Source organism: Clinocottus analis, unplaced genomic scaffold (assembly GCF_023055335.1).
Source record: "Clinocottus analis isolate CAN_PGR_092001 unplaced genomic scaffold, fCliAna1.0.p SCAF_41, whole genome shotgun sequence".
Lineage (NCBI taxonomy): Eukaryota > Metazoa > Chordata > Actinopteri > Perciformes > Cottidae > Clinocottus > Clinocottus analis.
Window position 1 is genome coordinate 420088 of NW_027176165.1, and position 13080 is coordinate 433167.

Below are 13080 nucleotides of genomic sequence, written 5' to 3' on the forward strand. Positions count from 1 at the left end.
TGATCACATGTTCTAAACCAACGCAGTGTTAAAGGCGTCGTTGTGCTTTTGTTACCTATTGAGTAGTTTACCTTGAGTGCCGTTGAGCAGCTGATGCGGCGCTGCATCCCGGACGCCACTGTTGACCGTTTCATTGTTTCTGGGAGAAAACAACAACAGCGGGAGCCAAAAGGGCAGCGATGGCGGCGTGCAGGCGGCGTGCAGGCGGCGTGCAGGCGGCGTGCAGGCGGCGTGCAGGCGGCGTGCAGGCGGCCGACAGCGCTCATTCACGGCTTGTGTTAATTCCCGTGTGGCTGCAGCGTGCAGCGGGGTCCCGTTCATCCAGTGAGCTCCGTTTAGCAACACGCTATTGTGTGTTTGTCCACGCGCATGATTCACCAAGAGAATGACTCACCGCGCCCAAAAGAGAGCAGCGGGCCGGGCCGCGCTCACGGCCATGATTAAAGGGTTCTCGTCCCAAAATAAGGCGGTTTGAGCTCGCCGTGGTAACGGTGGCGTCTGAAGCAGAGACATCAGAAGACGCACAGGTCTAACGGTGGGACATCTTGTCTCTCGCAGAGCTCGACGCAGGAGATCGGCGAGGAGGCCGAGGAGGACGCCGTCTTCACCATCACGCTGAGGAAGGTGCAGCTCCACCAATCGGCCAGCAAAGGGCAGCGGTGGCTGGGGGTGGAGACGGACTCGGCCCTGAGCCTCTACGAGACCTGCAAGGTGCGGACCATCAAGGCCGGCACGCTGGAGCGGCTGGTGGAGTACATGGTGTCGGCCTTCAGGGGCAAGGACTCCACCTACGTCACCATCTTCCTCTGCACCTACCGCTCCTTCGCCACCACCCGGCAGGTGCTGGACCTGCTGCTCAACAGGTAGCGTGAGGCGCGGACGTGTTTCACTCATGAAACCTTCCAGACTTCCTTCTTGTGTTTGAAGATCTCTACTAAAGTCACCGTTACACAATGGCTCATTTGCATATTTAAACATAACATTTCACACAACTTGTGATACAATAAATCATCCTCATAATCATCCTCTGATATTTATCCACAATTTGATGTCATTTTCTTCCACAATGTTCTCATGTACCACTCGCAAGAAAACAATCTGTGGCCTCGCGCTTTATTTGTTATACAATCCTTCTGTGAGCCAGTCTGCATACAGTCTGTACGACAATTAACACAAACATCTAGACAAAAGCAACCGCTGTCTTACAGGATGAATTAAAAGCTGGAAGTTGAGATGGATCATTATTTCCATCTTCATGGACCTTGTCTTTGTGTTTTTAGGTATGCTAAGCTACAAAACGTGCCGGCAGCCGCGGCTCACCGAGTCTCCCAGGACGACTGCACCGAGCTCAGGAAGTGAGCCTGCCGACACTTAAAGATGCATATTTATTAACTCTTTCCTGACCTCGTATATGTTGAAAAGTGGACAAGAGCTGGTTGCTAATTACTCTGTGTGTGTGTGTGTGTGTGTGTGTGTGTGTGTGTGCAGCACTGTCTCGTCCATCCTGGGCGCCTGGCTGGACCAGTACTCCGAGGACTTCTGGAGCCCCCCGAGCTACGACTGCCTGCACCAGCTCATGTCCTACCTCCACCGCCACTTCCCCGGCTCGGACCTGGAGCGCCGCGCCCGCAACCTGCTGGCCCACTTCCACCGCCGGCAGCAGCGCGAGCCCGACGCCGACGGTATGAAGGCAGGACAGGAGAGGGACGCCAGCAGGGCGGGGACTCCAGGAAAATGGGGTCAGAGAGATACGCTGCTTTTGTCTCTGTTCAGTGTGTCCTCGTGTACAGGTCCACGCCGCCGCCTCGATAAACCACTCCATTGAGGGAGGACGCTAAACGCTCATGAACGTGGCGGAGCGCGCAGCATGTTCATGTCCAGCTCTTCACAAGAATTTAGTTTCAAGATGTGAAGAGAAGCAATAGTAAACCACCGTAGAGAGTTTGATTCAGTAAAGTATCCTATTAGAAATGCTTCTGAACATTAACCAACATGTGATTCGGTCGTCTACGTCTATTATTTATTCATATATATTGTTTTATTCCTCTGTGTGTGTATTTGTGTGAGTGTATATGCATATATGTGTGTATGTATAGATTTTTATTATTATTGTTATTTGTGTATATATATATATATATACACAAATTAATAAATACAATAAAGTGAAAAAAAGAATCTGAGAAACTAATAATTGAAGGGAAAAACAATAATAATGGAAAGTGAATCTGTGTAAACAGACATGTTGACCTTTGTTGCTTCAGACGTGTCCTCCCCGCTGGCCTCTTGGTGCTCTGTGAGTTGTGTTAACTCCAGCGTGTGGTGCTGCCTCTCCTCAGGCGAACACATCGGCTGCCCGTTCGCCACGCAGGAAGAGAGCGGCTTCGAGGACGAGCTTCCTGCCTTCAGCTTCCTGTCGTTCGACCCCATCATGGTGGCGGAGCAGTTCACGCTCATGGACGCGGTGAGCGGCTTTCTCTTCTGATCCGTTTGGCTTTCAGATCTGTACAAGTTTGTTTAGGTAATGCAGCTCCTTATTATTCTGGATGAGCATTTAATCTGCCAATTCTACAACCTCAAGCCGTGTGTATGAAGTACTGAAAGTCAAGACACCTGACTGGAAAATGAGTCCAGTGAAAGTGAAAGTCACCTGTCAGAACACTCAGCATCTGATATTTTCTGTACTTAAGGAAAGTATCGTTCTGATATAACATGTACTTAAGTACTGAGAGTACAAGTGAATGCTGTTAATACACAGCAAACGGTCCGACCGTAGAGTTTATTCTGTTCAGTGCTGTGGCAGCGTGCCGACACCAGGACCTGTGATGGACCAGGAAACTGTTTCAACTGTTCTGGATCCAAACCAACGCAGAGCATCCTGAGACCCACCAAACAGATCTGAGACCCGCCGCCATTCCCACAGCCTGCGTTTGTGAAGCAGGTCTAAGTGAAGACGTAGACTGGACTAAAGGTCTAAGTTAAGCAGTAGACTGGACTAAAGGTCTAAGTGAAGACGTAGACTGGACTAAAGGTCTAAGTGAAGACGTAGACTGGACTAAAGGTCTAAGTTAAGCAGTAGACTGGACTAAAGGTCTAAGTGAAGACGTAGACTGGACTAAAGGTCTAAGTGAAGACGTAGACTGGACTAAAGGTCTAAGTGAAGACGTAGACTGGACTAAAGGTCTAAGTTAAGACGTAGACTGGACTAAAGGTCTAAGTTAAGCAGTAGACTGGACTAAAGGTCTAAGAGAAGACGTAGACTGGACTAAAGGTCTAAGTGAAGACGTAGACTGGACTAAAGGTCTAAGTGAAGACGTAGACTGGACTTAAGGTCTAAGTGAAGACGTAGACTGGACTAAAGGTCTAAGTGAAGACGTAGACTGGACTAAAGGTCTAAGTGAAGACGTAGACTGGACTAAAGGTCTAAGTGAAGACGTAGACTGGACTAAAGGTCTAAGTGAAGACGTAGACTGGACTTAAGGTCTAAGTGAAGACGTAGACTGGACTTAAGGTCTAAGTGAAGACGTAGACTGGACTTAAGGTCTAAGTGAAGACGTAGACTGGACTAAAGGTCTAAGTGAAGACGTAGACTGGACTTAAGGTCTAAGTGAAGACGTAGACTAGACTTAAGGTCTAAGTGAAGACGTAGACTGGACTAAAAGTCTAAGTGAAGACGTAGACTGGACTAAAGGTTTAAGTTAAGCAGTAGACTGGACTAAAGGTCTAAGTTAAGCAGTAGACTGGACTTAAGGTCTAAGTTAAGCAGTAGACTGGACTAAAGGTTTAAGTGAAGACATAGACTGGACTTAAGGTCTAAGTGAAGACGTAGACTGGACTAAAGGTTTAAGTTAAGCAGTAGACTGGACTAAAGGTCTAAGTGAAGACGTAGACTGGACTTAAGGTCTAAGTGAAGACGTAGACTGGACTCAAAGTCTAAGTGAAGATGTAGACTGGACTAAAGGTTTACGTTAAGCAGTAGACTGGACTTAAGGTCTAAGTTAAGCAGTAGACTGGACTAAAGGTCTTAGTTAAGCAGTAGACTGGACTAAAGGTCTAAGTTAAGCAGTAGACTGGACTAAAGGTCTAAGTTAAGCAGTAGACTGGACTAAAGGTCTAAGTTAAGCAGTAGACTGGACTTAAGGTCTAAGTGAAGACGTAGACTGGACTAAAAGTCTAAGTGAAGATGTAGACTGGACTAAAGGTTTAAGTTAAGCAGTAGACTGGACTTAAGGTCTAAGTTAAGCAGTAGACTGGACTAAAGGTCTAAGTTAAGCAGTAGACTGGACTAAAGGTCTAAGTTAAGCAGTAGACTGGACTAAAGGTCTAAGTTAAGCAGTAGACTGGACTAAAGGTTTAAGTTAAGACGTAGACTGGACTAAAGGTTTAAGTTAAGCAGTAGATTGGACTAAAGGTCTAAGTGAAGCAGTAGACTGGACTAAAGGTTTAAGTTAAGACGTAGACTGGACTAAAGGTCTAAGTTAAGCAGTAGACTGGATATAAAGGTCTAAGTTAAGCAGTAGACTGGACTAAAGGTTTAAGTTAAGACGTAGACTGGACTAAAGGTCTAAGTTAAGCAGTAGACTGGATATAAAGGTCTAAGTTAAGCAGTAGACTGGACTAAAGGTTTAAGTTAAGACGTAGACTGGACTAAAGGTTTAAGTTAAGCAGTAGACTGGACTAAAGGTTTAAGTTAAGACGTAGACTGGACTAAAGGTCTAAGTGAAGCAGTAGACTGGACTAAAGGTCTAAGTGAAGCAGTAGACTGGACTAAAGGTCTAAGTGAAGCAGTAGACTGGACTAAAGGTCTAAGTTAAGCAGTAGACTGGACTAAAGGTCTAAGTGAAGCAGTAGACTGGACTAAAGGTCTAAGTGAAGCAGTAGACTGGACTAAAGGTCTAAGTTAAGCAGTAGACTGGACTAAAGGTCTAAGTTAAGCAGTAGACTGGACTAAAGGTCTAAGTTAAGCAGTAGACTGGACTAAAGGTCTAAGTTAAGCAGTAGACTGGACTTAAGGTCTAAGTGAAGACGTAGACTGGACTAAAAGTCTAAGTGAAGATGTAGACTGGACTAAAGGTTTAAGTTAAGCAGTAGACTGGACTTAAGGTCTAAGTTAAGCAGTAGACTGGACTAAAGGTCTAAGTTAAGCAGTAGACTGGACTAAAGGTCTAAGTTAAGCAGTAGACTGGACTAAAGGTCTAAGTTAAGCAGTAGACTGGACTAAAGGTTTAAGTTAAGACGTAGACTGGACTAAAGGTTTAAGTTAAGCAGTAGATTGGACTAAAGGTCTAAGTGAAGCAGTAGACTGGACTAAAGGTTTAAGTTAAGACGTAGACTGGACTAAAGGTCTAAGTTAAGCAGTAGACTGGATATAAAGGTCTAAGTTAAGCAGTAGACTGGACTAAAGGTTTAAGTTAAGACGTAGACTGGACTAAAGGTCTAAGTTAAGCAGTAGACTGGATATAAAGGTCTAAGTTAAGCAGTAGACTGGACTAAAGGTTTAAGTTAAGACGTAGACTGGACTAAAGGTTTAAGTTAAGCAGTAGACTGGACTAAAGGTTTAAGTTAAGACGTAGACTGGACTAAAGGTCTAAGTGAAGCAGTAGACTGGACTAAAGGTCTAAGTGAAGCAGTAGACTGGACTAAAGGTCTAAGTGAAGCAGTAGACTGGACTAAAGGTCTAAGTTAAGCAGTAGACTGGACTAAAGGTCTAAGTGAAGCAGTAGACTGGACTAAAGGTCTAAGTGAAGCAGTAGACTGGACTGAAGGTTTAAGTTAAGCAGTAGACTGGACTAAAGGTTTAAGTTAAGCAGTAGACTGGACTAAAGGTCTAAGTGAAGCAGTAGACTGGACTAAAGGTCTAAGTTAAGCAGTAGACTGGATATAAAGGTCTAAGTTAAGCAGTAGACTGGACTAAAGAACAGAGAAGGGATCCGGTCTGTGTGAATCTGGTTTCACAGGGTCTGTAGAGCAGGTTTGTGATGCTGGACTGGAGGATGTTGAACGCATCATATTGTGATTCTCACAGCTGCTGGGTGGAGTCTCTGTTCTCCACCGTCCTCCATGTTTAGTTTTTATCTAAAGATAGATTTGATTTGGAAGAGAGTAATGAAGATTTCAGGGGAAATGTCTCTGAGTAGAATCACCTGCTCTCTGAGAAACAGTCGCCCTTAAGGCCAAAGATATTCAGCTCTGGTGTTTCTGCACGTTTCCTGTAAACAATCAAAGACCGACAGCGTCCGTCAAAGCCAGGAGCTGTGAGATCATCACGGTCACTGTTCATCGCCTCGTGTCCATCGTGTGCGCCGACAAACGGCTTCGTCAGGAAAAGAAGCTGAAGCTCAGCTTAAAATAGTTTCTTTTAATTAATGAACATTTATTGTAAATGTGTTTAAGGGAACCAGGGGCTGTAAAAAGAGATCAAACGTAAATAGATCAATATACACAGCGGGGAGCTTAAATTAAACGATGAAAGAAACTCAACTTGGTTCTTTTCTTTTTGAAGCTGTATGTCTTAAAAGCTGTGTTTTTCTACACAGAGACATGTTTGAGTTCTCTCTCCTCCTCGTCGTGCCTCCAGTGACGCGCTGCGTGGAAGCACAACGTGTTGGAGTACTGAATGAGTGGGCCGTCTCTCCCTCAGGACCTGTTCAAGAAGGTGGTGCCCTACCACTGCCTGGGGGGGATCTGGTCCCAGCGGGACAAGAAGGGCAAGGAGCACCTGGCTCCCACCATCAGGGCCACCGTGGCCCAGTTCAACTCCGTCACCAACTGCGTCATCACCACCTGCCTGAGCAACCCCACCCTGAAGCCCACCCAGAGGGCGCGGCTGCTGGAGCGCTGGATCGACGTGGCCCGGGTGAGTCTGGCTGCTGCGAGGCTTCAAGGTGACGAGGCAGTGAGGCTGGGGATGAAGAGGCTAGGGATGAAGAGGCTGGGGATGAAGAGGCTGGGGATGGAGAGGCTGGGGATGGAGGCTGGGGATGGAGAGGCTGGGGATGGAGAGGCTGGGGATGGAGGCTGGGGATGGAGAGGCTGGGGATGGAGGCTGGGGATGGAGAGGCTGGGGATGAAGAGGCTGGGGATGAAGAGGCTGGGGATGAAGAGGCTGGGGATGAAGAGGCTGGGGATGGAGAGGCTGGGGATGAAGAGGCTGGGGATGGAGAGGCTGGGGATGAAGAGGCTGGGGATGAAGAGGCTGGGGATGAAGAGGCTGGGGATGGAGAGGCTGGGGATGGAGAGGCTGGGGATGGAGAGGCTGGGGATGGAGAGGCTGGGGATGGAGAGGCTGGGGATGGAGAGGCTGGGGATGGAGAGGCTGGGGATGGAGAGGCTGGGGATGGAGAGGCTGGGGATGGAGAGGTCGGGGTTCATGGATTCTCTCGTATGAGACCTGATGCCTCAGGAGCTCGAGTCAGAGATGTGAAGAGAAACAATAACGGACATCTTGTCCAAGTCACAACATAAACAAAGTAATCCAACCCAGACTTTGTAAATCTGAAGATATATATATATGTATGTTATATATAATATATGTGTGTGTGTGTCTCCTCAGAGAGGAGCAGTAGAAACACTATACAACCTTTAAGTGATTGCTCGTGTTGTGTTCAGGAGTGTCGGATCCTGAAGAACTTCTCGTCGCTGCGAGCCATCCTCTCCGCTCTGCAGTGCAACGCCATCCACCGCCTGAAGAGGACCTGGGAGGAAGTGTCCCGGTAGCGTGCCGCTCTGTCGCTCTGCCGCTCTGTCGCTCTGTCGCTCTGTCGCTCTGTCTGGTGTCTGCAGGTCATGTGTCTGCAGCGCGTTGCCTGTCTGACCTCTGCCTCTGCTCACAGGGAGAGTTTCCGCACCTTCCGCGAGCTGTCCGAGATCTTCTCAGACGACAACAACTACTCCCTCAGCCGAGAGCTGCTGGTGAAGGTGAAGCGCGCCTTCTCATCCAGTTCATTTTATACAGACAAAATCACAAATACATTCATTTTTTGCTTCCGAGGGCTTTACAATCTGTTCACATGACATCCTGTCCAAGCACCTCACATCAGATCAGCAACAACTCCACAAATAAAGACAGTAAAACCCTTTAACTGGGAAACAGGAAGAAGCTTATATATGTGTGTGTGTGTGTGTGTATATATATATATATATAAATATATATATATATATATATATATTTATATATATATATATATATATATATATATATATATATATATATATATATATATATACACATATAAAATCGAAATAGGGGTTTCTAAAAATGTAGTGCGTCTTTTCATAAAAGAAGCTGCTCGCTGTAGTTTTGGGGACTATTTTATTATTATTATTATTATTATTATTATTATTATTATGGAGTGTGTTTGGAAGTCTACATGAGGACAGTGAGCTGATGCTGAGGGAGCAGTGAGGTTCACTGATGCTGAGGGAGCAGTGAGGTTCACTGCTGTGCTTTCATGACGCTGATGAATCCAGAACATGTTGACTGCAGCAGTTCAGTGAGGTGGCTGCTGTGAGGGAAGCCCTGCTGACGTCAGGAGGAGACCTGGACCCAGATAACGGCTCTGATGGCTGAGGAAACACCTCAGGGTGTCGCCCTTATCTGCTCGGACCAGGCGGGGGTTTCTCCTCTCTGGAGGTGACGTCTCCTCGAGGAACAAGGCCGTGACCTTTCCATTGTGATTAATGTGGTTCAGACGTCTCCTTTAAGCTGTCATCTTTTTTTAAACGCCCCTGAAGCCAATAACAGAAACACACCTGGTTATATATTTATACACAGATTCACACACAGCGTCATAGTATTTTAACTCTATTATAGTTTCAAAGAATTTAATTTGAATTAAATGTAAGAGCAGCAGATATAGAAATACTTTTTGTAATATGTGGACACAAACTACTGTCTGTCAGTCGGTGAGCTGTTTCATAGTGTTGTGCGTTTTCTTTTCTTCTTTTTGAGTAGAAAATGATTTTCTGTGGCTCAAACTAAACATTCACTCTTGTCTGGCTCCTGCATGTTGTTCTGAAAATGAACCACGATGGTTGTCTGGCTGTTATTTGATTTAATGGTGGTGACATTTTACATTCCTTAAGATAAAATAAGAGTATTGATGTGGATGTGCGGCAGGATTTGAAGAAGTGACATTGTATTTCTTGTTTCTAAAGTCTCTGTTTGCTTTTCCTGCAGGAGGGAACGTCCAAGTTCGCCACTCTGGAAATCAACCCCAAGCGAGCTCAGAGGAGACACCAGCAGCAGAGAGACCTGGTGAGTCCACCTGAACGCTGCCACCACGCCGCCTGGTGGTGAGCGAGCTCACTGCAGCGTGTCCAGCACACTCTTCTGCTCATTGCTGGCTTTTTGGGAGGAGGAGACATGAGCGAGGACGCACAGGTGTCTCTTGAATTCATCTACATGTAGGATAGTCCCAGATGAGCATGACCAGCTGATGATAAGCTGAGCTCAGTGCACTGGGAGGAGACGGGAGTAAAACACATCCAGGAAGTACAGACTGGAGAATGGAGAAGAGCCTCCAGCACTTCAGACGATTTAGTTATTTTTTTACATACAACTCTTACAGTAACAGCTAAAGTCACTTTTCAAAACCCTTTCATGTGACGTCGTCTTTTTATTTGATTTGCGCTTCACTATTGAGCTGTCTGTTGTTTTATTGCGCTGCTTTGTTGAGGCACTGCTTGAACTGGTGCCAGATAAATAAAGTTATTAATAATAATAATAATGATAATAATAATAATAATAATAATAATAATAATAATAATAATAAAATAGGGCTATGGTCGGGACCATTTAACAAAAATAAAGAAATACTTTTGGAGCATCTAAAGCAATGTACGCATCTAAACATTCATCATCTGAACAGAAACAAAATATTAAATCTGCATCTGGAGCGTTTGTACAGCTCTACTCATCCTCTTCTATCTGATGTGTTTCTGTTTCTTCTCGCTCTACTCGTCCTCTTCTATCTGATGTGTTTCTGTTTCTTCTCGCTCTACTCGTCCTCTTCTATCTGATGTGTTTCTGTTTCTTCTCGCTCTACTCATCCTCCTCTTCTATCTGATGTGTTTCTGTTTCTTCTCGCTCTACTCGTCCTCTTCTATCTGATGTGTTTCTGTTTCTTCTCGCTCTACTCGTCCTCCTCTTCTATCTGATGTGTTTCTGTTTCTTCTCGCTCTACTCATCCTCTTCTATCTGATGTGTTTCTGTTTCTTCTAGCTCTACTCATCCTCTTCTATCTGATGTGTTTCTGTTTCTTCTCGCTCTACTCGTCCTCACCCTGAGGAAGGTTTTCTTCTCATGCTGTTTGTGTTTAACAGGGAGTGATGCAGGGCACGATTCCCTACCTGGGGACCTTCCTGACGGACCTGGTGATGATGGACACGGCCATGAAGGACTACACTGAGGCACATTGTGACTTTCAGATTTACATTGTGTTGTATTAATAGATAATGAAGCTAAAAACAAACATCCTCCACTCACGTGTTCATTTTCCTACCATCACTTCTTCACTGTCTTATGTGTATGGTTTTATTTTCTAGGGTGGTCTGATCCACTTCGAGAAGAGAAGAAAGGTGAGTGGCAAACTCTGTGAAAGAAGAACATGTTAATTATTTATTTTTTAACATAGAAATGTGGTTTCCATCTTTAAATACATTTCCCATCTCTGCCTCCTCAGGAGTTCGAGGTGATCGCTCAGATCAAGCTGCTCCAGTTGGCCTCCAACAACTACAGTTTCACTCAGGACGGACACTTCAGGGACTGGTTCGCCGGCGTGGAGAAGCTCAGCGAGGCCGAGAGGTGAGTCATCCGGTCCCCACAGGACTCTAATCTCATCTAATCTGGGCTACTGTTCATCTGTGAGGAGATTAAATGTCAGACTATAAAAGGGGAAAATGCCAAAGTATTAAATCTGCACCAGGTAAAAGTAGGAGATATATATATATATATATATATATTTATATATATATATATATATATATATATATATATATATATATATACAAAACAAAGTATTAATGCTGCAACGGACAATAAATACACAGCTGGTAAGATATTGGTGTTGTGTTCACTGACCCGTGTCGGTGCAGGGTTTCTGACTCTTCCTGTCCCCGCAGCTACAACCTCTCCTGTGAGATCGAGCCTCTGTCCGAGTCGGCCAGTAACACGCTGCGAGCCAAGAAGAACGGTGGGATCATGAAGCGCTGGAGCGAGTGAGTTATTGTTCATCCATCATCATCATCTGAGCGATAACTCGTCCGGTTGCACGTGTAAAACCTTTTCCCGCCTCGTGTTCAGCCGGCAGTTGACGGAGGCCGGCTGCAGCGGCGCCCCGGGCTCTCACTCCAAGTCCTTTGACCACTCGCACTACCGGCCGTACCAAGGGGGCGGGGGTGGCGGCGGAGGAGGCGGAGGCGGGGACAGCGGCGACGCGCTCAGCGTCACCTCCGTCAGCTCCAGCGGGTCGGACCTGGAGGACGTGAACGCCAGCTTCCTGTCCGACTCCCCGGAGGGACACGAGAGAAAGGTGACGTTTGGTCTCATGTGATTCAATGTGTGTACTGCAACGTTAATGTTAGAGGAAGAATAAGAGTTTATGAATGATGTTTTTCTTTAAACTGTGTTAGAAACAATGATAATATTTTTGATATATGAATGTTGTCTCTGCAGACGTCCACTCCCTCGGTGAAGCTCAGCGTCTCCGCTTTGGGGAGAGAAGCTCCAGCCGCTGACACCACGTCCACAGTAAGATGTGTTTTGATGCCAATATTAATCATATTGTACTATAATTATATATATTATACATTATTAGATAAGCTCCTGAACGCTTAGAGAATATTAAAGAATATTCAGATTCTTGGTCTAAAGTTAAGTCTTCATAATATTTAGTTTTTGTTGATACCCTGACTTGAAAATGAGGCTGTTATGTTCTTCTCAGGTTAATAACATTGGAAAGTGATTTTTTTTAATGGGTGGGGGAGGGGCTGAGGGGGTTTGGACTAACCCTGGAGCCTACATTTCCCATAATGCAACTCACACGGGATACGTTCCTGATCCTATGAGTAAAACTGAGGGATTACTCAGATTAAATAGTAACAGTCATCTTCTCCCTCCCTCAGTTCTGGGAGTGCACGTCCCTGAACTCTCTGGACACCTCGGGGACCGGCTCCAGCTCCGGCTCGGCCTCGGGCTCCAGCAGCGCCTCCTCCTCCTCCGTGTCCTCCTCCACGCCGCTGTCCGCCTCGCGCTCACACAAGCGCTCGGTGTCGGCGGTGTCCAACTACTCCACGCTGTCGCTGCCGCTGTACAACCAGCAGGTGGACGACTGCTGCATCATCAGGGTCAGTCTGGACGTGGAGAACGGAAACATGTACAAGAGCATCCTGGTGAGTGGAGAATAAACTACTGCTCCATGTAATCAACTCCATGTAATCTACTCCATGTAATCTACTCCATGTAGTCTACTCCATGTAATCTACTCCATGTAGTCTACTCCATGTAATCAACTCCATGTAATCTACTCCATGTAATCTACTCCATGTAGTCTACTCCATGTAATCTACTCCATGTAGTCTACTCCATGTAATCAACTCCATGTAATCTACTCCATGTAATCTACTCCATGTAGTCTACTCCATGTAATCTACTCCATGTAGTCTACTCCATGTAGTCTACTCCATGTAGTCTACTCCATGTAATCTACTCCATGTAGTCTACTCCATGTAGTCTACTCCATGTAGTCTACTCCATGTAGTCTACTCCATGTAGTCTACTCCATGTAGTCTACTCCATGTAGTCTACTCCATGTAGTCTACTCCATGTAATCTACTCCATGTAATCTACTCCATGTAGTCTACTCCATGTAGTCTACTCCATGTAGTCTACTCCATGTAATCTACTCCATGTAGTCTACTCCATGTAGTCTACTCCATGTAATCTACTCCATGTAGTCTACTCCATGTAGTCTACTCCATGTAATCTACTCCATGTAGTCTACTCCATGTAATCTACTCCATGTAATCTACTCCATGTAATCTACTCCATGTGGTCTACTCCATGTGGTCTACTCCATGTGGTCT

The 13080-nt window shown here is 45.7% G+C and overlaps 1 protein-coding gene across 4 annotated transcripts in view; it reads left to right on the forward strand.

Annotated features, from left to right (window-relative positions):
• The window catches only part of LOC137801448 (ral guanine nucleotide dissociation stimulator-like), a 46551-nt gene that overhangs the window by 30824 nt on the left and 2647 nt on the right, over positions 1-13080 (forward strand). For 3 of the 4 annotated variants that reach the window (XM_068598884.1, XM_068598883.1, XM_068598881.1), the window contains exons 2-16: positions 559-863; positions 1281-1355; positions 1489-1739; positions 2337-2461; positions 6638-6853; positions 7606-7709; positions 7830-7914; positions 9176-9253; positions 10321-10407; positions 10543-10575; positions 10680-10801; positions 11119-11214; positions 11300-11528; positions 11672-11746; positions 12121-12387. In XM_068598884.1, coding sequence (XP_068454985.1) covers positions 559-863; positions 1281-1355; positions 1489-1739; positions 2337-2461; positions 6638-6853; positions 7606-7709; positions 7830-7914; positions 9176-9253; positions 10321-10407; positions 10543-10575; positions 10680-10801; positions 11119-11214; positions 11300-11528; positions 11672-11746; positions 12121-12387 — 2148 coding nt within the window. The remainder of the gene's footprint in view (positions 1-558; positions 864-1280; positions 1356-1488; positions 1740-2336; positions 2462-6637; positions 6854-7605; positions 7710-7829; positions 7915-9175; positions 9254-10320; positions 10408-10542; positions 10576-10679; positions 10802-11118; positions 11215-11299; positions 11529-11671; positions 11747-12120; positions 12388-13080) is intronic. The other variant, XM_068598882.1, reaches the window with a different exon arrangement.